The 21,774-nt window shown below is 44.2% G+C and overlaps 1 protein-coding gene across 6 annotated transcripts in view; it reads right to left on the bottom strand.

Moving 5' to 3' along the window:
* Positions 1 to 535: 535 nt before the first annotated feature.
* ATP11C (ATPase phospholipid transporting 11C (ATP11C blood group)) overlaps positions 536 to 21,774 on the bottom strand; it is a 62,016-nt gene continuing 40,777 nt past the window's right edge. For 2 of the 6 annotated variants that reach the window (XM_087941179.1, XM_026716685.2), the window contains exons 20-30: positions 20,478 to 20,652; positions 19,792 to 19,894; positions 18,706 to 18,851; positions 17,783 to 17,842; positions 14,992 to 15,119; positions 14,373 to 14,508; positions 14,037 to 14,102; positions 12,655 to 12,758; positions 10,872 to 11,025; positions 5,616 to 5,714; positions 536 to 2,826 (exon numbers count right to left, since the gene is read on the bottom strand). In XM_087941179.1, the coding sequence (XP_087797305.1) occupies positions 5,619 to 5,714; positions 10,872 to 11,025; positions 12,655 to 12,758; positions 14,037 to 14,102; positions 14,373 to 14,508; positions 14,992 to 15,119; positions 17,783 to 17,842; positions 18,706 to 18,851; positions 19,792 to 19,894; positions 20,478 to 20,652 (1,168 nt within the window). In that variant the 3' untranslated portion in view covers positions 536 to 2,826; positions 5,616 to 5,618. Of the gene's footprint in view, positions 2,827 to 5,615; positions 5,715 to 7,562; positions 7,652 to 9,560; positions 11,026 to 12,654; positions 12,759 to 14,036; positions 14,103 to 14,372; positions 14,509 to 14,991; positions 15,120 to 17,782; positions 17,843 to 18,705; positions 18,852 to 19,791; positions 19,895 to 20,477; positions 20,653 to 21,774 lie in introns of those variants that run through there. The other 4 variants (XM_026716683.2, XM_087941178.1, XM_026716688.2 and 1 more) reach the window with 3 other exon arrangements.

Here is a 21,774-nt window from a genome sequence, read left to right as displayed (position 1 = left end):
CAAGTCAGAATGAACATCTTCGCTCATGCCACCATCCAATATTAACCATGGTTTGTTTATCTGGGCGAATGAAAAGCTTTGATTGAAATCAGCTATCCTATTTATTTTTTTAAAAAAATAAAGCAAAATAAAGCAAAAATGTCAGTGTTTTTCCCCAAAGAGATGGGCAGGTTTTCATTCCAAGGCCGTGGTTTTAAAAATGATATAATTGCATTTTTGTTTTTTGTCATGCAGCAAAAACCAGGAAAAATGCTTCTCTATTTGTAACCTCGCTCTGTTTGGATAGGAAGACAATGGAAACTGAATGAGCTTTTCTCCTGGTTTCAACGAAAAGCTAATTCTCAAACTCCTGAGTATTACTGTTTGTGTTATTTAAAAATAATAACCCATCCCTCCTGTTCCCCAATTAAAAATGGATGCAGGAATGGTTTTCAATTATCAGGGAATCATGTAAACATCAAAAAAGACCAACCATATTTTACCCTCTTTGTTTTAAGTTGGAAAAAAATGTGGCTGTAGCTGACATCCTGCAAGCTTTTTCCTTTTTTTTTTTTTTAAAGAGCTATTTGGACTCAGGTTCTGGTCTCCATTGTTCCTTTGCCAAAAAAAAAAATAAAAAATAAAATAAGACAACAGGTTGTTCTTCTCTTGATAACCTTTTGCAAGGTTGCAAAAAAATGCAGCTTATTGGTCAGCACGCTGAAAATAAGATTGCTCTCGGGTGATTGTGTGTGTGTATGTTTTGTTTCTAAGGGGAGGTGGCAACAGAAGGATAGTTCATTCTGCCTCCATTTCAACAATAAGTACGTGTGTTCAAGGTACTCATAGTAACTTGTTCTTCAGGGCTACACAGACCTTTCCCTATCCGTGCCCTACTACCGATGCACTTCAAGTATCTTCTCAGCCTTGCTTTGCTGGGCGAGAACTGCATCTACACATCCAAACTTCGACTCCTTTGAAACCCAACTTAGATCTTCCTCCATCACGGCTCTCGTGGCCACGAACACTTTTGAGGAAATTTCATGTGCCACCATTTGGTGTCAGGAGGTGGGATTGTTGTGGTTCTTTCATGCTGCAAAGACGTCTGCCAATTTTGCCCGTAGATACATGCTTTGCTGCTCTGTTCATGCAAATAAGGGAATTTTTTTGTTTTTGTTTTAGGTGCGCCAAAAGATTTTATAGGACACCTTCTTCAGAGGATGTGCAGAGGTGGCTTGTTAGATGTGGCATGCCTTGGAGATAAAGTTGACCAGATGGGTCTTGAATTAAGCAGCCCAAACTGGGATGCAGGGAACAGGTGAACGTTTTAATCCAAAGACTGAGGAGGATGAATGAACGGAGATTAACGGGTATTGAAAAGATGAATACAGGGAGGTCATGAATACTGGGGCTGTTTGGGTCTAACTCAACTCCTTTGGTCATCCATATTGTCTCACCTGGGTGACCAGATAGTCACCTGCTCCTTTCTTTCCGAGCAAAGTCTTAGAAAAACAGGGTGCCTCTGGGAACTTGACCTCTGTCGATGTTTTAGTCTTCACACCAAACATTGAAGTTGAAGATCCCAGATGGTTTTGCAAAGCAATGTGCTAACACATCCAGAATGTATTGCTTAAAGTATTAGTTCTTCCCTTTTGTACGCAAGATATTTATTTATTTTTTTTAGGGTTGGTGGTAATCAACCCGTATAGCCCAATGGAGATGTATGACCTTATCTCCTATCGGAACCTCCCACAAGTTTTAGAAGGGAACAGAATTTGCACGGCAAAAGATGACAAGCCCACTGGCCAAGTCTTGCACTCCTGATGTTCTACACCCAAAGTTCTTCCAACTGTTCCACAAAACCAGGATAGTCCAGTGAGGGGGAAAAAAAGAGGGTTGAAGCTCAGGCACTTTGACTCTTCTGAAATTAAATGGATCTTGATTATGAAAGCTTCAAGCCAGAGGGAAAAAAAGGATTGCATTTAAAAAAAAGAGAGAGAGAGAGAGAGAGAGAGAGAGAGGGGAGAACTTTCGGTGCATCTCATCAGCTTTCTGATTTTTCCCCATTGTGTGTGTGGTTTTTTTGTATTAAAAAAGTGGCTTTTATGACATCCTCCTTGGTGTCTTGTGGAGAAAGTTCAGTTAGCAGCCAACACGTCCATCCTCATTTCCTTCATTGAACCGCTGAGTTGATTAGGAAGAGGAAGAAAAAAGAAGAAAACAACTCCACTTGTTGGTAGAAAGAATGGAAAAATGCTGTAGGGTGCAAGGAAGCAGGCTAGGCAAGAGACAATAATCCAACTTTACACTTGCGAAATGAGAATGAAAATCTGTGCTCTTTTACCGGTTCAGAAGGGAAAACCCAAAGCTGGAAAATGGTCTTTTTTATTCCCCTTGTCCGACAGCCAGTTGCAAAACAGAAGCTGCGTCCTTCGTTTCCAAGGTCCCAAATCTCTCTCCATTTTTCACAATCAAAACAGCCAGTTGGGGTTCTCGGGGCTGGCATTATGAGGAGGATGGAGTGGGAGAGAAAGAGAACTCATCCACAAGCCTTCAAGGATTTTGCACCATTTTTTTTAAAAAAAGGCAAAAAAAGAAAAAACAAATCCATGCGCCTTTTTCTTTTCTTTTTTTCTTTAAATGGCATCTTCCTTTCGGGTAGGGCGGACAACTCGTTGCATCACAACAACAACAACAAAAAAAGCAGAATTATAACTGTTGCATTTGAAATATCCTGAGATGGCATTCAGCCAGGTGAGCGAGGGTCTCTCTGGGTTTCATTTCTGCAGAATGGCTGTTCTCTAGCTGCTTGTATGACACCAGCATTGGTAACTCCGAAGGGTTGGGCTGTTTAAAACAGACACACAAACACACACAGACACAAACACAGGAGAGAGGGAAAGAGAGCCATTTAGCCACAGTGCTTGCTGTTGCTGCTGTCACCGCGGTTTGCAAAGATGCACAAAATGATCAGGTATGCGGGTTGCAGCCAACACATATATTAGATTTCTAAGATTTTTGGAGGAAAAGAATATGGTAATCTCCAAAGAAAAGGGGAGGAAAAAAGAATGCCAAAAAAAAATGTAGAAGTGTGGAATGAATCTTTGGGTTTTTATCGAACAAGCGCTGAGATTTTTTTTTTTAACTTCTGGGCAAGGCAGTTCAGAGGTTTGCTGAACTAAACAGCTACGGTATGAGCTTTTCTAAGTTATACTACAAAAATAGAAGCATTGTCTTGCTCTACAGGTAGATAGTGGAATTTTTTACAGAGGGATATATAAAATTGGAAATCAGAGAAGAACTAGGCTTAGTATGAAAGCATTCCTATTTCTAGGAATTGCATTATTTGTGCTAAAGATGCATGCATTAATGAACTAAATAATCAAGTTTGCCAGAAAATAAAATACAGCACCATCTCCTGGGTTCCAGGAGGGATTCATAGAAAGAGAAGCTGATAAAGGAAGGTGACAAAAATAGAGACTGTCATATTTAAATGAAGGAGTTGGAAACAGGGATTGGAAAAAAACAGAGCAAAGCTGTAGAAATTTCTCAAGCAGCAAAACTTTGGACGTGTCTAATGCCAAGATCTACAAGAGTTTTAAACTGAAGCATCTAAAGCTACCTGGAGAGAAAGGAAGGAAGGAAGGAAAACGGAGACTTCTCAGATACAGATAGCCACGATCCAGAGATCCTAGATTAAGTGGTGCTCAGAAGCATAGTTTTTCCGAACTTTTCTGTATTATTAAATTCAACGTATATAGTGAAATAAGAAAGTTAGGCAACATATTTCATGCCGCACTCAAAGAAATAACTTCATGGATTTCATCATGTTCCTTTCCTCTGCCAACATTTTATTTATTTAACTTTAATCCAGGGGAGGAACAGGAGTTGTGCAATTGAGAAAACTTATTCTTTTATTCTTCTCCTCTTGGATAGATCATGTAACCCAAGTGCATAAGAAGCCCCGTTCGTATCTACTCAGAAAAAGTTTGCAATCGGGTTGCAATGTCATGGCTTTGGCATTCTTTTCTCTTAATTCCGTGAAAGTAGTTAATTCAGAACAAACTCTAGATTAAGGCAATGCATGTGAAATGAAAAATGGATATGAAGCCTTTTTCATTTCGCTTCTGTATAAGCTACCAATTTATATTTAGCTCCTTTTAAGGTCGACCGGTAATTCAGAGAAATTGATCGTGTCCTAGGAGGACAAAGCTAAAATCAATCAATGCGAGCTACGGTTGAAATGCTCATTTTTAGCTTGCCTGACATCATCATTCCCATAATCCCTTGCAGGGTGGAGTCTGGGCAACTGACTGGAGCTAGCAGTGTTTACTGGCCGGATGCCCTTCCTGTCACCAGTATGGAGTTTTTTTCCCCCCCAGCAGATATAGTTCCACTGTACCCAGAGAGAGAAATATCTGCCTCTACCTAGGATTGAACTCACAGCCTCGTGATTGTGAGGTGAGAACTATACCTCTAGGCCACCGCACTACTCTTTAGCTTGACTGACATGTTGACTTTAAGTTGGACACAAATCCAAACCCTGCACTGTTTTGTTCAAACAAATGGGTGCCTTTGACTTTGGAAGAGTTGATTCCTCACTATTTCTTCCTCCCTCAAATTTGTACCTTCTCTGAATTTGGAGGGGACAACGTATCAGATGGACCTACCTTCTTCTGATGGGATGAAAAAAAGTAATGGGTTCTGAAGTTTAGCTCCCAAGACATCCAGCAGTACCATAGATGCCCAAACTCCAATAGCTATTATTTGCTTCTGCCTTATAGTAATATTTTGGTCCGAAACAATTATTAATGGAATCTTTCACATCCATCCTCAAAGAGCGCAGGTATCTGCCCCAAGATCACCACAATTTCACAAACAGCATCTCCAGGCATGGTAGGACCAAGAAAATCAAACTTTTTGTCCTGCCTTCAGATGCTTTGTACAATAGGTGGACCTTCTCTTCTTTGTGGCAGCCCCTCAAATATTGGAACACTGCTATCATGTCACCCCTACTACTCCTCTTCATTAGATTAGGCGTACCCAATTCCTGCAACCATTCTTCCTACGTTTTAGCCTTCAGTCCCCTAACCATCTTCGTTGCCCCTTGATTACCTTGATTTAATTACCTTGATTACTTTTGATTAATTTTGATTAGAGATGGCAAAACGTTGGAAATGCCATGCGAGCATGGTCAACTAGAGGAGGGGTTGAAGAGAGGAAAGGTTGAGGAACTGGCACAGAAGGTAAACATTAAAAAAAAAAGGAGGGACCTACAGCAGAAAGTGGACAATCATGTCCCTTGAACTTCTCAGCCGTCAGCAGAACACATCCATCTATCCACCCTTAAGCCAATAAACCCCTTTTATGTGCAACCCAGGGGTTGCAAAAACCGAACACAAGTTTCGATGCTCTCTGTTGGGTCCATACAAGTCCGTATGAAAATGAGCCCTTCCTGTTTTAATTTTTTATTATAAAATTAGGGCAGGTGATGTGTTCTGCTGGGCTAAGACAGTATCATGACAGTTGAGGTTAAAGAATCACATCTAGAATCGTCGCTAGGATTCAACTGATTCCCAGGAATCACTGGGTTATTTCCATGCCTTCCAGAGTATCGTTTGGGAGAAGGGGAATACCTGTTACGATACATTAGACGTTTCTGAGAACGTTCTTAAAAGGAGAGGCCTGACCGAAGATGGTGCTGAATCCCTTGCCATTTTTCTGTGGGGACTTTTCTGCAGACAGCGAGGCAAAAATAAAATAAAGGATATGAGCGGTGAATTCCTGTTTTAAGTAGGGAGGTTTAGCATTGAAAAAGACATTTGGTTCCTCAGTGGGAAACTAAAAGGAGCTCAAAATGCATGGTTAGGGAAAAAAGAAACCCACAATAGGATGTTTGAAAGAGATCGACCTTTTGCTTGGAACCGGAGACATATTTGAAGATCCCGAACCGCCACGAGATCCTTGGTAGCCACTTTGCTTTTTGTTCGGATGGGAAGAACTTCTTGGTTCGACAAAGGGCCAGGACAGTGTTTCTTAACTTTAAGCAACTTTTAAGATGGGTGGACTTCAACTCCCAGAATTCTCCAACCAGCCAGCTGGGGAATTCTGGGAGCTGAAGTCCACCCATCTTAAAGTTGCGAAACATGGGACCGGGAAACCGAGAGTTTAGATATCTTGAGTTCCTATCAGTGCAGAAATGATGAGCTTGCCCCAAAACTCCAACCTTCCTTTCTTTTGGATGGAGCCCAATCCAACAGGTTGGCTGGCAGCTTAACAGGAACTGACTAGTTCAGATCACAGCAAAGCATGACAGTGACCATCATGCTTGGCCAGTTTATGAAGGATCTGGATTGCCTGGAGCTTGACCTAAAAAAGGAACCATCCATTCACAATCAACAGAAGAGAATTTTCTCCGTAATAGATTTGGCTTTCTTGTGCAACATTTCTACCTCTATGTTTGGTTGCTAAACTCTATCTAAAGCGAAGTCTCCCTACCACCGGTAGCTTAGTTTTAATTTTCTCTTGCTTGGCAAATTATTGCCTAAGGTTAGAGTGATCATTTTTTCATTCATACTTTTAAGCATTTCTCTGATTTGTGTAGATTGTGGGAACGTTTGATGGTGCATTTCTCCAGAACAGGACATACAACTGATTCAAGATAACTCAAGAAGTTTACTCTGGAACTTGCAAAACTTCCTAGTTGGATCATGCTAATTATTGCCCATCGCTACTAAAAATCACCAGCAATCTTCTAATCACAGCTTTGGGACAATACCTTTGGGGTCCTTCAAACCTACCTTTGCTTCGTGGGCTACTGGACTACAAGCAAACCATTGCATTCAGACGGTGTTCAGCACCACTTCTGAACGCACGCAAAACCTCACTTTTGTTTATCGGAAGATTCTTGACGTAGCTTCTCACAATTTCACACATCTGGAAGCGGTAAGGAAGATGTCTCCAGCTGTTGAAGATGCAGGTGCAGGAATCTAGTCTTGGCAAGCTACTCCATCCAGGTGAAAAGCTACTGTCCATGCCTTGCTGGGCTAACTTTCAACTAGCAAAGCCCACTCCCCATTTTTTAAAAAATGCTTCCAGAATGGTAAGATGTTAGCCTTCCATCCTGGAGTGGTCCCATCACTTCCATCAGTGCTTCTTACCACAAAAGGTAATCTTGGTGGCTCTATCAACTGATCCCCAGCAAAACCATCCAGAACACCTATAATTTTGGGAAATCAGGGGAGAGGCGGGCTGCTTCCTGCACAAACTGGAATTGCAATATCATGATTTTTCAGCTACCCTCCAAAACAGCAACCTGATCGGTGGCGACATGAGCAGGGAAGGAGAGATGACGCGAGATTTTTTTTTTTTAAAAAAAGGAATGGCAATTAAGCAGGACTTTGAAATATATGAAGTGTTCCTACTTTTTTAAAAAAAAAAAGAAGAAAAGGGGGAAAAGAAAAAAGAAAAGCAGAATGCATGTGAGACAGTCGATAAGCACATTATGAAAAGGTCAGGTGCCCGGGAAGAAAGCAAAGGAGCGACTGCGGAGAATGGCAGCTTATTAAAAAGAAGAAAATCACCTTATTCATTCAGAGAAACTGTGATTACTGGAGGTTTGAGAGAGGACGAAGATAGTAGATGTTCCCGAGGAAGGAAGGCGCCGGGTTACCTGGTTCGCAACGAGACAAAAGGAAAGTGGGAAATTGGAAACAGAGAGAGAAAGAGAGAGAGAGAGAGAGAGGAAATCAGGCGGCTGGAAAAAGCAGGGCAAAAAAATAATATATTACAAATTAGTTCTTTTCTTTTCTTTTTTAACGCCTGTGCGTGTTTTTTTTTAATAGCGGAAAAGTACTGATAATAAAAGTCGAGAATGGAGGGAACCTGTTAGAAAGAAGCCGCTGTCCATAATTATGGCATCACAATGCTGATTTCTAAAAAGGAAAAATAACGGTTCTTTTTCCTGCAGCGTGTTCCTTCGATTGCCGTAGTCAAACTTGAGAAATTAACTCTCTGAAAAACCAGAGTTTGGAGCGGTCGGTCAAATGGGAAGCCAGACGTTTGAGGCAGCTTCTCCAGAGGCATCTATCTCACGCCTAGGAAAGCGTGCTCTTGGACAGAGAGGATCTATTAAAGGTTCGGGAGATCTGTCCTGCTGTAACTGGTCAGGGAGCCTATGGAAAGTCTCCATCATCCAGGACAGGGTTGTCCCAAGGGCATTTTTTTTTTCAAAAGTGGACTTTCTTGGGTTTGCTTCTTCTTCTTTGAAAACATTCAGTTCTAACTTCAAAACAAACTAAAGAAGCTTCTTGGGTGACAAGCGAAAAGCTTCCAAAGAAAGAAAACCAAGAAAGTCCAGTTGCCTTTTGGAAAAAAAAGAAAAAGCACCTTTGGGACACCAGAAACATCTGAAAGGACTACTAGGTTGGTGGCCACCGTCAATTTCAGGTTGGTAGTAGGATCAGGCCAGGAGCCCTCCTTTTCATCCGTACCTCCTACCAGAAGGTCATCCCAACTCAACCAGAGATGCTTCTACAAGGGATGGGAACAGTGGTGGGTTTCCAAATTTCTTCCTGCTTTGCGCGCTCGCACAGGGCACAAAGAGTGTAAATGCTGGTGAGCTGAGCTGTTTTTTGGTTCAGCTGAGGCATGGCAATCTGCTCTGCCACGCGAATCAGCTAAGATAAAAACAAGGGAATATAGGAGAGGTAATGGCGGGGGTAGGGGGGCGGGGCCAGCCAGAGGTGGTATTTGCCATTTCTCCAAACTATTCAAAATTTCCATTATCGGTTCTCCAGAACTGGTCAGAACCTGCTGAATATACCACCTCTGGTCCTAGGAATATCTGGAGACTCCAAACCAAGGAGAGGAGATTTGGGGCTATTAAATTGAGAAAGGTGTGGATCAGCCCTAGAGACTGCTTACTTTGATAAACGGATGATCTCTGTCAGATGCTTCACGCTTTACCTCACAGGTCTCCAGGGTGCACAGGTCCCATCAACCCAGGTGTAGCTACTGCTACGCCTTTCAAAACAAGGGCATATAGGAGAGGTAATGGCGGGGGCGGGCGGGTGGGGCCAACCAGAGGTGGTATTGGCTGGTTCTTTGAACTACTCAAAATTTTTGCTACCGGTTCTCTAGAACCGGCCCGAACCGGCTGAATACCACCTCTGGATGGGAAGCATCCCTCGTTGCTCCAGTGGCAAGTTTTGCAAGATGGTGTTGCAGCCTCAGCTACCCCTCTCTTCTTCTCTTGCCTGTTTTCAGATTTGAAAATGTAAGGAAATTAGCATTGTCTCTGTGAAGAGAAGATAGAGTCATACTATATAGAGTCCTTCCAGAACCTTAATTCTTTTTCGAAAGCAAATATATATATATATTTTCAAAAGCAATTATATATATATATATATATATATATATATATATATATATATATATATATATATATATATATATATAATTGATTGTGTTCCCACTTTGCTCTCCCCTCTTCCTGTTTTATGGTTTTTACTGCTTTTGTCTTCGGTTAGAGAAGTTACATCCTCATGGTATGCTCTAGCAAAAACTACTCTTCCAATATATTTTGTGTATAAAGTTTACTGGAAAAACTACATTACAAGACAACACAAAGAAAAGGTCTTCGTTTTACAACTCCCTGTAATAAATTCAACCCACTCCTTCCCCAAAAAGACCCCTCTAACACGTCAAACAGACAAAATTCCTCAGGACAGGCCCAACTGCAAGACCTTACAAGACAAAATAATAATAATTAAAAATAATAATAATAATAATAATTCTTGCATTCGTGCCACCGTGTGGACCGAAACCACAGCACCAATACGAAACAAGCATTGTAACAGGACTGATATAAAAATGCTGATCTTAGTTTAGTGAAATACCAGTTAAGATTTCAGTCTCAAAGCTTTTTGTTCTCCTAACCACACCTTACATGGACTCCTCCTTTCTTCCTTCTCAGGTGTGACCCCAGTTGGTCATCCTACCTACGTTCCCTCAAACTAAGGTCCTCCTTTTCCTCCAACTCTAGATAAGGAGAAGGAAATCAATGAATGCCCCAGCCATAACTAGGCTCCTAAATTTCAGAAGGGATGCTTTCAGCTACGGTTCTCTTGGGTTCCTTTGTCTCCAGGACCCCAAATCTGAAAGAAATAAAACCTCCTTGAAAAGGCAGCTTGATCCCCACAAATCACGAACACGGGCAAGGGACTCTTTCACTGAGATTCAAGCTTCAACGCACATTGCAAAGCAGGAGATGGTGAGAAAGAGAGAGAAACTCAGCCTCTAAGGACACCAGCTTTAAAAACCCATTGGGGGAATGGCTCCTCTGCGGAGGAGAGAGAGAGAAAGCATTCAGACGTCAACTGGTTGAGGGCCTCGTAAGACTAAATTCTTCTTTCTTTAAAACGACGCACGACAAGAGAAATATCTACCCGGGACTTGGTTTCCGGTTGAATTTCTCTAGAAGGCAGGGTGTGAAATGGGAGGCTTGGCAAAGTGTCGTTCTGGAAAAAAATAAAACCTCTCCATTTCAGACTTAGTCCTGATTGGGATGGATCCTCCCATCGTGACATGGTTGATGGCTAACCTATCAAGGCAGAAGGGTGGGGAGATTATTTTTTTTTCCAATGGGGTCCTCCACAGACTGCTAAACACTAGCTACCCTTCTGTTGCTCGCCCGCTGTAGCCGAACTGAACCAGACGGGAATTGTTTAAACATTCAGGAGAAAGTAAAACAATAAAAATAAAAAAAAAATTTTTTATCCCCAGAAAACACAACAACCGCAGGGAACACCTGTCCACGGTTTCGCTTGAGGCCTGGCTTAGAAGAGCGGGATCCATTCTTCCACTTCACAGGCTTTCTGCTCCTCTCTTACCTCGCTGCTTTTCCGTTTTAAGTGTCTAAATACGAGGCCGACGACCTCGGGGAGGAGGGAGATGAAAATCAGGCAGAAAATCAACAGCCAGGAAGAGGCGAATGAGAGCAGCTGGGCGAACACATGGTGCATCCTTTGCTTCTTCAAGAAAGGCCTGGGAGGAGAGGAAGAGGGGAGGGAGAGAGAGAGAGAGAGAAAAGGAGAGGAAGAGAGAGAGAGGGAGGAAGAGAGAGGGAGAGAGGGAAAAGAGAGGGAGGGAGAGGAAGAGAGAGAGGAGGGAGGGAGAAAGAGAGGGAAGGAGAGAGAAAGATGAAGAGAGGAGGGAGAGAGAGGGGGAAAGGGAGAAAGAGAGAGAGATGAAGAGGAGGGAGAGAGAAAGAGAGGGAGGAAGGGAGGGGAGAGAGGGGAGAGGAAGAAAGAGGGAGGGAAGGGAGAGGGAGAAAGAGAAGGGGGAGATGGAGAGAGGAGAGAGAGAGAAGGAGAGAGAGAGGGAGGGAGAGAGAGGGAGAGAGGGAAAAAGAAAGGGAGGGAGAGAGGAGGGAGGGAGGGAGAAAGAGAGGGAAGGAGAGAGAGAGAGGAAGGAGAGAGAAAGATAAGAGAGGAGGGAGAGAGAGGAGAAAGGGAGAAGAGAAGATGAAGAGGAGGAGAGGAAGAGAGGAGGAAGGGGGAGAAGGAGAGGAAGAAGAGGGAGGGAAGGAGAGGAGAAAGAGAAGGGGAGAGGAGAGAGAGAGAGAGAGAGAGAGAGAGAGGGAGAAGAGGGAGAGAGGGAAAAGAAAGGAGGGAGAGAGAGGGAGGGAGGGAGAAAGAGAGGAAGGGAGAGTGATGGAGAAAGGGAAGGAGAGAGAAAGATAAGAGAGAGGGAGAGAGAGGAGAAAGGGAGAAAGAGAGAGAGATGAAGAGAGGAGAAGGGAGAGAGAGAAAGACAGGAGGAAGGGAGAGAGGGAAAGAGGGAGGGGAGAGGGAGAAAGAGAGGGAAGGAGAGAGAGAGAAAGGGAGGGAGAGAGAAAGGGAGGGAGAGAGAGAGATGAAGAGAGGAGGGAGGGAGAGATAGAGAAAGGGAGGCAGAGAAAGAGGGGGAACAGCCAGAAAGAGAGGTGGGAGGGAAGGAGAGAGAAAGAAAGGGAGAGAGAAGGGAGGAACAGAGAGAGGGAGGGAGGGAGGGAGAGAGAGAGAGAGAGAGAGACATGTGCATCAATTCTGCATCTGAGACAAACAAGACCATCTATCCTCCGCCTCCCATCGAGTCCCAGCTGATCGGCTGGGTCTCCTTTGGTTGCCCTGCACAGGAGAATGGAGCTGGAAAGCAGGCTAGCGGGGTCCAGAGGGAATGAGGATTTTGCAGTATCCTTCCCCTGCCACGCCCACCAAGCCACACCACGCCCACCAAGCCACGCCCACAGAACTGGTAGTGAAAAAATTTGAATCCCACCCACTGGTGGGAACATACATTAAGGTAGAATTTGCTCGTCTGGCTGGGATGTTTTTGTCCCCATAAAGGCAACACATTCCCACAAGCCCTCGAAGACGGTCACCTCTGAAGCCAGAGATGGTGTGTGTGTGGGTGTGTGTGTGTGTTTCAATTTGGGGGGGATCATTTTGGAGGAGGAAAGAAGAACAGTCACCTCCACCGTTTCCTTCTAAACCCCACCCAATAGCTCATGCGTATTGAAGTCGGGGCGCCCATCCGTTCTTCAAACGGACTTTGGCTTAAAGGTTCGGGCTCTGCAGAGGACTTGACGGATGGGGCCACTTTGGGCTGGGGAAACCGCGACGGCTCGCTTACCAAATGAAGCCTCCCCAGAAGAAGGAGAAAAAGACATAGAAAATCAGGGAGCCCCAGATGACAAAATGGTTCATCCATGTCCAGAACCGAGTGTCTAATGCCAGCTAGGGAAAAAAAAAAAAAAGACAGAAATGAGAAATTCAACATTAGAACAGAATAACAGAGTTGGAAGGGACCTTGGAGGTCTTCTAGTCCAACCCCCTGCTTCGGCACCACTCTACACCACTTCAGGCAAATGGTGGTCCAATCTCTTCTTCAAAACTTCCAGTGTTGGAGCATTCACAACTTCTGGAGGCAAGGAGTTCCACTGATTAATAGTTCTAACTATCAGGAAATTTATCCTTAGTTTTAAGTTGCTTCTCTCCTTGATTAGTTTCCACGCGTTGCTTCTTGATTTACCTTCAGGTGCTTTGGAGAATAGCTTGACTCCCTCTTCTTTGGGGCAGCCCCTCATTCCTACCTTAAATTCATATTGCATTGGTTTTTATTGATCCTAATCAAAACCACCAATACTCCTAGTCTGGACCCATCGAGAGTTGGCCATTCCTGTCATCTAGTCCAGTGGTCTCTAACCAGTGGGCCGGGGACCACTGTTGGTCCACGAGAAAATTTTGGTGGTCCACAGAGAAATGTCACCCTCCCAAAGCAATTAATCCAGGTTGCGTGGGAACACAAGGCTGCACCGCCCACATGGCCTGCAGGAATACAAGGCTTGCGTCGCTTGCATTGTGAACAACATGAGGTAGTGAGAGGAGGGGGGAAAGGCTGGCGGGGAGGGAACTTGCCCCACTCGCCCCACCTGCCTTGCCTGGTCACTGAGCTGCTTCTTTCCGCTTCTTTCTTTTTCTGCTTTTGGCTGCACGCAAAGAAAGCAGCAAAAGTCTTTCTTTCTCTCCCCCAAACTCCGCCAGAAATGAGTCTTTGGGACCCTGCAAGGCCTCTTGCACCAAGAGGCTGCGCCGGCAAAGACTCATTTTTGGCGGAGTTTGGGGGAGAGAAAGAAAGACTTCTGCGGCTTCTGCTGCTTTCCTTGCATGAAGCCAAAAGTCTCTCTCTCTCTCTCTCTCTCTCCCCCTGAGAACAGAGCTGGAGGTGGTATCCTGTGATCCCAAATAAAGAACGATCGATCGGTAGGAAAACGGGGTGGGGGATTTTCCTGCAGACTTTTGGGGGGATTTTCCCAGATTCTCTGGTCCGTGAGATTTAAAATGATGAGTTTGGTGGTCCCTGCGGTCCAAAAGGTTGGCGACCCCTGATCTAGTTGGCCTTAAGGATGGGCATCACTGAGATCAGGGCAAGAATGTAATCTCACCAAGATCTATGATATCAGATCCAGCCTGTCAAAGATGAGTATTTTTAATAACAACAAGAACAACGCTAACCTTTAGTGTGACTGTGAAGACCAAGACAGTGAAAATCATTGTTCCAAACGTCCAGAGTCCTGCCATCTGAAAAACATATTGACAAAATTTGCAATTAAGAAAATACTGCTAGATACTGCCTTGAAGACAATGGTACCTGTTAAAAGAAATACAGGTTAAAATAAACACATTTTAAAATAAGATGTAGCCCCAAGGATCATTGGCTGGGTGGCTTATTCCTTTAGAGAAGCATCAAAGAGACGGAGGTCACATTACGGCCTTTGTTGCCATATACAAACACACATGCCAAGCACACCCCAGTCTCCGTTGCAAAGAATTCGGTCTTTGGGGCCTCACCTTTCCATTGTCTTCTATAGAGGCATTTTGAAAAAGGAAGTAAGCACCAAAGAAAAAGACGCAACCGTTGAAAAGGCCCAAGAAGGTCCAGTAGACGAATGGCTTCAACTGGAGCATAGCATTGTCGGAAACATTCCTACCAAGAAAAACACAAAATTCAGATCTCAAATGCTGCCAGGAGATCAGAAATGCAAGCTGAGACTTCAAAAGGAGAAACGTAGCAGGTCAGGAAGACCTTGAGAAAGGATGTCAAGACAAAGGAACTCTGTCCCTACCTGCAAGATTGACAGGAGGAGGAGGAGGAGGAGGAGGAGGAGGAGGAGGAGATGATGATGACTGTGAGGGTCCTTGAGGACCTGTGAGCTTGATTGTTCTCCTGCAGATGTTTTATTACTCAAACTTGGTAACATCATCAGTGCTAGAAGGGAGGAGGAGGAGGAGGAGGAGGAAGGAGGAAGGAGGAGGAAGCAGAAGAGGGAGGAGGAGGAGGAGGAGGAGGAGGAGGAGGAGGAGGAGGAGGAGGAGGAGAAGGAGAAGGAGAAGAAGAAGGAGAAGAAGGAGAAGAAGAAGAAGAAGAAGAAGAAGAAGAAGAAGAAGAAGATCCTCTTCTCATACTCACAAATACAACTTTGGGAAAGTCATCAATACATCAATAGGGACATGCTGTTCCAGGAGACTGTAGGCCACGATTGGCAGAGAGGTGAAGCAGATGTTGAACATAGTCAGGTAAGCCGCATCATAGAGAGGCTGGAGTGAAAAAAAGAGAATGACTTGAGCAATCATTTCCTGTTGTTGATTTAAGGCAAGGGTCTTCAAACTTGGCAAGTTTAAGACTTGTGGACTTCAACTCCGAGAATTCCTGAGCTAACATGACTGGAGGAGGAATTCTGGGAGCTGAAGTCCACAAGTCATAAAGCTATCAAGTTTGGAGACCCCTGATTTAAGGCTTTGGTCTCACCCAGATCCAAGATGGTCAAATAAGAATCAGAATATATAACTATTTGACCATCCTGTATTCCATATCTATCTATCTATCTATCTATCTATCTATCTATCTATCTATCTATCTATCTATCTATCTATCTATCTATCTATCTATCTATCTATCAGAATTATTGATCTCTCTCTCACACATACACACAGACAGAGATATAATCTGATTTACTGAATAAAAATTATTTATTGAATAAAATTAAATAAATAAATTTACCGAATAAATAAATAAGCCCCATTCATGGTTTCCTGAAATGATCAGGGCAAAAGGTGTGAGGAAAATACAAAAGTTGCCTCCAACACATAAGACTCTTTTCTTAGCACAGACACGCAACAATTCACCAACCCAATGGGCCAGGCAATCACTCTATGATTATTATGATTGTGATTATTTTGGGCAAAATGCCTGAAAACATTTTGGAGGGACAAGCCAAAGCAGCCAGAGCAGAGCGGGTTTTTCATTGGAAAGGTGAAAGCGACGCCCTTCGAAGCACCAAAATGCCACTCGTTGAGTCCGGCTGGACCAAACACGCTGGGAGAGGACCCCGCGGAACCCGTCCGTTTTGCTCATTATTTCCCCCAGCGGAGATTTTTCGGCAACAATGGCTCATTGGCAAGCCCTAGCTAATGAGGTGGCTCCAGTGGTCCTCGCCTAAGGAGGACAATCAGGCTGGCAGGAGAAGGAGAAGGACTCCTTCTGGGTGAATGGAGCCGAAAACTTGGAAGCCTTGGAAGGCAGCTGCAGGCCACTTCCTCCTGCTCCGAGATGATGGGGGACAGCTGCTCGCTCATTCAGGAAACAATCGTTGAAACCTGGAGTCGTTCGGACTTATATATATATATATACACACACACACACACACACAAATAGCTCCCCCCACTTCATCCATTCACATCTGCCCCTTGCAGGAGTTTAAGTACAATGCAGGAGTGGTTTGGGTTGCGAGGGGATTCTTTTGTAACTGGGGTGGTGTCTATTTTTCCCCCCAAAAGGAGGAAGGGAGAGAGGGAGGAAGGGCAGAGAGAGGGAGGGAGTTGCTAGCAGCTGCATTTTTGCGGGACAAAGAGGGAGGCTGAAGGACCACTTCTCGGGGGTTGGCAAGAGGAACCATTTAAAACACACACACACACCCCAAAAGAAGACAAAATGAAAGGCGTGGTTTATACATGACTGGTGGGAGCTGCTTCTCCCAGTCGTCCAAACTGGGAAGGGATACAGGCTGGCTCTCCTTCGTAAAAGTACTACCAAACCATCCAATCCCCTAATGTGCAAGGAAAACAAGAATTTTGTCACCCCAAATTACAGGTAGTCCTTGACTTATGGCCACCAGTGATCCTGGAATTTTGGTTGTGAAGTTGTTGCAACTGTGGAATCCCCACGGGACTGGACTCGATCTTATAACCATTTTAGGTTGGGTGTTAAATGAATCTAGTGAAGAGAAGGGGCCAGGGGAGACAGGATAGCAGTGTTGAGGGGCTGCCCCAGAGAGGAAGGGGGTCAAGCTATTTTCCAAAGCCCCCAAAGGCCAGACAAGGAACAATGGATGGAAACTGAACAAGGAGAGACTCAACCGGGAAATAAGGAGGAATTTTCTGACAGGGAGAGCAATCAACCCATGGAACAGAAGTTGCCTTCAGAAGTTGTGGGAGTTTCATCACTGGAGGCTTTCAAGAAGAGATTGGGCTGTCATCTGTCAGAAATGGTGTAGGGTCTCCTGCTTGGGAGGGGGGGTTGGACTAGATGACCTACAAGGTCCCTTCCAACTCTGTTAATCTGTTTATCAATCGATGGATCACATGATTAAGTGATCCATCTGGTTGTTAAGTCCAAATCCAACTGATGCAATGGGCATCTTTGGTGCGGGAAAATGGCAAAATGTGTTGCAAAAACCTGATCACATCACCACAAGACGCTGCAACTGGTTGTAAATGTGAGATGGTTGCCCAGCACCTAAAATGCGATTGTGTGACTGGAGGGATAGTACAGCAGTTGTAACTTCTGCGATGGGACATCAGTAACTTTTTGGATAGTTTCTTCAAACAATCATTAGGTAACCAGTTTTGAGCCAGAGGTGGCATTCAACAGGTTCTGACCAGTTCTGGAGAACTGGTAGCAGAAATTTGGAGTCGTTCAGAGAACCAGCAAATCCCACCTCTGACTGGCCCCGTCCCCATCTATTCTTTGCCTCCCGAGTCCCAGCTGATCGGCTGGGTCTACTTTGGTTGCCCTGCACAGGAGAACGGAGCTGGAAAGCAGGTTAGTTGGGTGGGGAAGGAATGGAGATTTTGCAGTATCTCCTTCCCCTGCCACGCCCACCAAGCCACGCCCACAGAACCAGTAGTAAAAAAAATTGAATCCCACCACTGTTTTGATCAAAACATCAACATCAACACCCACCCAACCGATGGCAACCTACCTGCTGTGAAAAGCCACAGAAAAACTGATATAAAAACTGTGGGAAAATGAAGCAAAGGTTCTAAAAAAAGAATCGGGGGGGGAGGGAAGAGAGAAAGGGGAAAAACATATTAATAATAAAACCAGAAGATACTGTATTTTGAAAGAAGAAAAAATTATAAATATATAATATAATTAAAACAACAATCCATACCAATTCAATTCTGATATCTTTCTTTCTAATATCTTTATGTACTTTTTGCAGGGTAGAGTACAGTAGGATAGAGTAGAATGCAACAGAATAATGAATGAATAGAGCAGAGTAGAGGAGTAGTAGAATAAAATAGAATAGGAATAGGAATAGAATAGAATAATAGGAATAGGAATAGGAACAGAGTAGAGTAGAGTAGAATAGAATAGAATAGAATAGAATAGAATAGAAGAAAATGGAAGATAGAAAATAACAGAACAGAATAGAACAGAGAATAGAATATAGAAAAGAACAGAACAGAATATGGAATAGAACAGAGAATAGAATTACTGTAGAATAGAAAATAGAAAAGAACAGAACATAAAATAGAACAGAACAGGAGAACAGAGAAGAACAGACTAGAAATGGTCCTCGAGCTATGACTGCAATGGAGTCTGCTAAGCAAGTGGTTTTAAGTCGAGGATTACCTGTAGAATGGAGTAATTCAACACCAAACATGATGCCCCAAAAGGGCAGGTCCTTCACTCCACCCTTCTGTCCACCACCTCTCCCGTTTTGCCCCCCACCCCCCACCCCAAGGATACCGCTGGCTCTGCCCCCTCCTCCCAAGAGCATTTTGCTTCCCTGCTAGCCTTCTGCTAAGCATCCTGCAAGGCCTGGCAGTGGCATAGGCCCCGCACCCCCTATCCGCCTTCCTCTCGGCCTCCACGAAACCAATGCGCCATTCCCTTTACCTTATAGAAGAAATACTGTACAAGATGAGATATTCGGACATAATACAAATGCCCGTGAGCCAAGAGCAGTCTTTTCAAGTGTTTGAACTTGGGGACGGCGTAGTCGCTGTTCCGGGCGGCTTGGCGTCCTTCTTTTCCCTTGATACCTGGCCAAGGAGAAGAATGGAGCACGTCAACCTTGTTGTCGGGATTCCGGCAGTTACCCCTATTTAAATCATGAGTCTCGAGCCAAACTTCCAAAACTTTAAAGGATTTATTGGGAGTTAACAATGCCAGCACTGCCTGGGCGCAGCCGACTCTGAGGCCCATCATTCATTGTCACCCTTGACCCTCGTTTTCCCCCACCCTCTGGGTGTATCGTAATTCATATTCTCCAATGGGACCCATCCATAGCCAAGAATCATCCATCATGTTCTCCAATTAGATATTTGCATTGCAGAAACTTCAGTCACCTAGTTACTATCTTTGAAAACTATTTATGGAATGCACTTTTGGTTTCCAAGCTGCCAAACTGCTCCCCCCCTCCCTTTCTGTTGGCAGCTCTAAAAAGACCATAGAAATATTTTATGAGTTGACACCTTGTACATCAGAGGCCGCAACATCCTGGTCATCCAGAATTTATATAAGCTCTCTCAGCCTGGCTCCTAAAAGTTGTGGAGCTCCTGTGCGCTGTTTCCTTTGACATGGGAGCCTCCAGACGTGGCAACTTTAAGACTTGTGGCCTTCCACTCCCAGAATTCCTCAGCCAGCCATGAATGATAGAGTTGGAAGTGACCAGAAGGATCACCTAGTCCAGGGGTCTCCAATTGTGGCAACTTTAAGACTTGTGGACTTCAACTCGCTGGATTCCTCAACCAGTTTGTTGGCTGAGGAATTCTGGGAGTTGAAGGCCACAAGTCTTAAAGTTGCCAAGGTTGTAGATCCCCGACCTAGTCCAGGGTTTCTCAACCTAGGAGACTTTAAAACTTGTGGACTTCAACTCCCAGAATTCCTCAGCCAGCATGTTGCCATGTTTGGAGGCTCCTGCCTTTGACCAACACAATTCCAGAGGGAGAAGACCTCACTATGGGTCAAAGCATCTCTTACCGATGCCCACGTGAGCTTCCAAAATCATGCTGACATCATTGGCTCCATCTCCAACAGCCAGAGTGATGGGACTGCCTTTGGAATTCTTCACCATGCGGACGATCTATGGGGAAGAGATGGATGGTGGATCAGGATAGGAGATATTCCTCACCCAACTCTGAGCCGGCTTCCTGGGGACTACACCACTCTGAAGACCAAACTCAACAGCAGGTCAGATATTTATGGTCATTGGCTTCCCAAAAGAGATGCCTTCCAGAGGTGGTATTCAGCAGGTTCTGACCAGTTCCGGAGAACTGATAGTGGAAATTTTGGGTAATTTGGAGAACTGGCAAATATCACCTCTGACTGGCTCCACCAACCCCATCTATTCTCTGCCTCCCATTGAGTCCAGGCTGATTGTCTGGGTCTCCTTTGGTTGCCCTGCACAGGAGAACGGAGCTGGAAAGCAGGTTGGTGGGGTGGGGAGGGAATGGGGATATTGCAGTATCCTTCCCCTGCCACACCCACCAAGCCACGCCCACCAAATCACACCACACCCACCAAGTCACGCCCACAAAACCAGTAGTAATTTTTTTTTGAATCCCACCACTGGTGCCTTCCAACATTCACGCGGAAGAAAGGATGTCGTGCCAGGTTCTGCTGGGACAGGACGTGGCTTGGCTCACTTACAGAGGACAGCAACACACCTGAGCCTTTTGCAACGGGGCCATCCGGCAGCACAAAATGGCGGTGCACTTCAGGCAGATCTGGAGGAAGATGCTCTTGTAGTGGGAGAAGCTGGAATCTTGAGAAGGGTTCATGATCAGGGAAAGGGTGGCCCCTTCAATGACCAGTCCGTAGTCTGAACTGGATACCCAGCTTCTGAAAGAGAGAAAGGTGACTTGTTGGCTGGAGACCTTGGTATGACCCAAGCTGTAGTCAGAAGAGCCAAGGAGGAAAAATCTATATATATAAAAGTGAAATAGGTATTGAGTTTTTATGTTTACTAAAGAAAAATATATAAATAAAATCTCTATATATAAAAGCGAAATACCACTTATGCATCATCACAAAATCTCCAGAACTGTAAAGCCTACAAACTTGAAATTTGGCATGTATGTTTCTCTTGGCTTCTAGGTGCTCACTAAGAAAGGATTTTTCAAAAGGACCATCAGAGCATTAGTATTTCCTATATTATTATTATTAACATGCTCTGATGCTAAGGAGTTCTACTCCCCCTTCCCACTGAAAAGAAATCTCTTCCAAAGGCAAAACACAAGCAGAGGAGTTTTAGTTTCACAGCATTAAGCAGCTTTAGTACAGAACAGTTGAGTTAAGCCACGCCCAGGCTCCTTGCTGTTTCCTTCTTGCTCCCACACCAAATACTGCTTTAGTTTCCAAACAGCCCTCAACTCTTTCACATGGTGGTAGGCAGAGGCATATTTCACACACACACCCTTATTTTCCTCCCAAAAAACTAAGCCCAACCTCATAGTTTCTTAGTAGAGTACGGGTATCGAGCTAGTTGAGGATATGTGAAACTCAAGGAGTAGCAACCCTTCTGGCTGTTTTAGTTCCTTTAAGAGTCAGATGTGTGGGAAAATGTGTTTTATTTTAATTTATTTTACAAATATCTTTTTCAATTTTTACTATATAAAGAAAATGTGTTTTATGTGCTACTTCAATGAGTTTACCCTTCTTTAGCTGAGAAGGAAGGGAAGAGATGGAAAACATAGCAATTCTGGATTCTCTGCAAGGAAGACATCCAGGCAGAAAAACAAGGAGAACTCAAGATATCAAGCAATGTAGTTTTTAATGGGACCAAGGCACGTCCAACTGAGATCAGCCCTTACAATATAAGGGGATGCACTAGGAATAATGTCGGTTCCAAATATCGCAGGCTACAAAAGACCAACTTCATGGAGGTCTCCCTTCTGGCTACCTTCAGAGGTCTCCAAATCTGGCAACTTTTAAGAGTGGTGGACTTTAACTCCCAGAATTCCT

This window comes from Pseudonaja textilis, chromosome 12 (assembly GCF_049901715.1).
Source record: "Pseudonaja textilis isolate UNSWEBS1 chromosome 12, rPseTex1.2, whole genome shotgun sequence".
Taxonomy (NCBI): domain Eukaryota; kingdom Metazoa; phylum Chordata; class Lepidosauria; order Squamata; family Elapidae; genus Pseudonaja; species Pseudonaja textilis.
The sequence above is the reverse complement of the archived record's forward strand: the minus strand, read 5'-3'. Positions and strand labels throughout refer to the sequence as shown.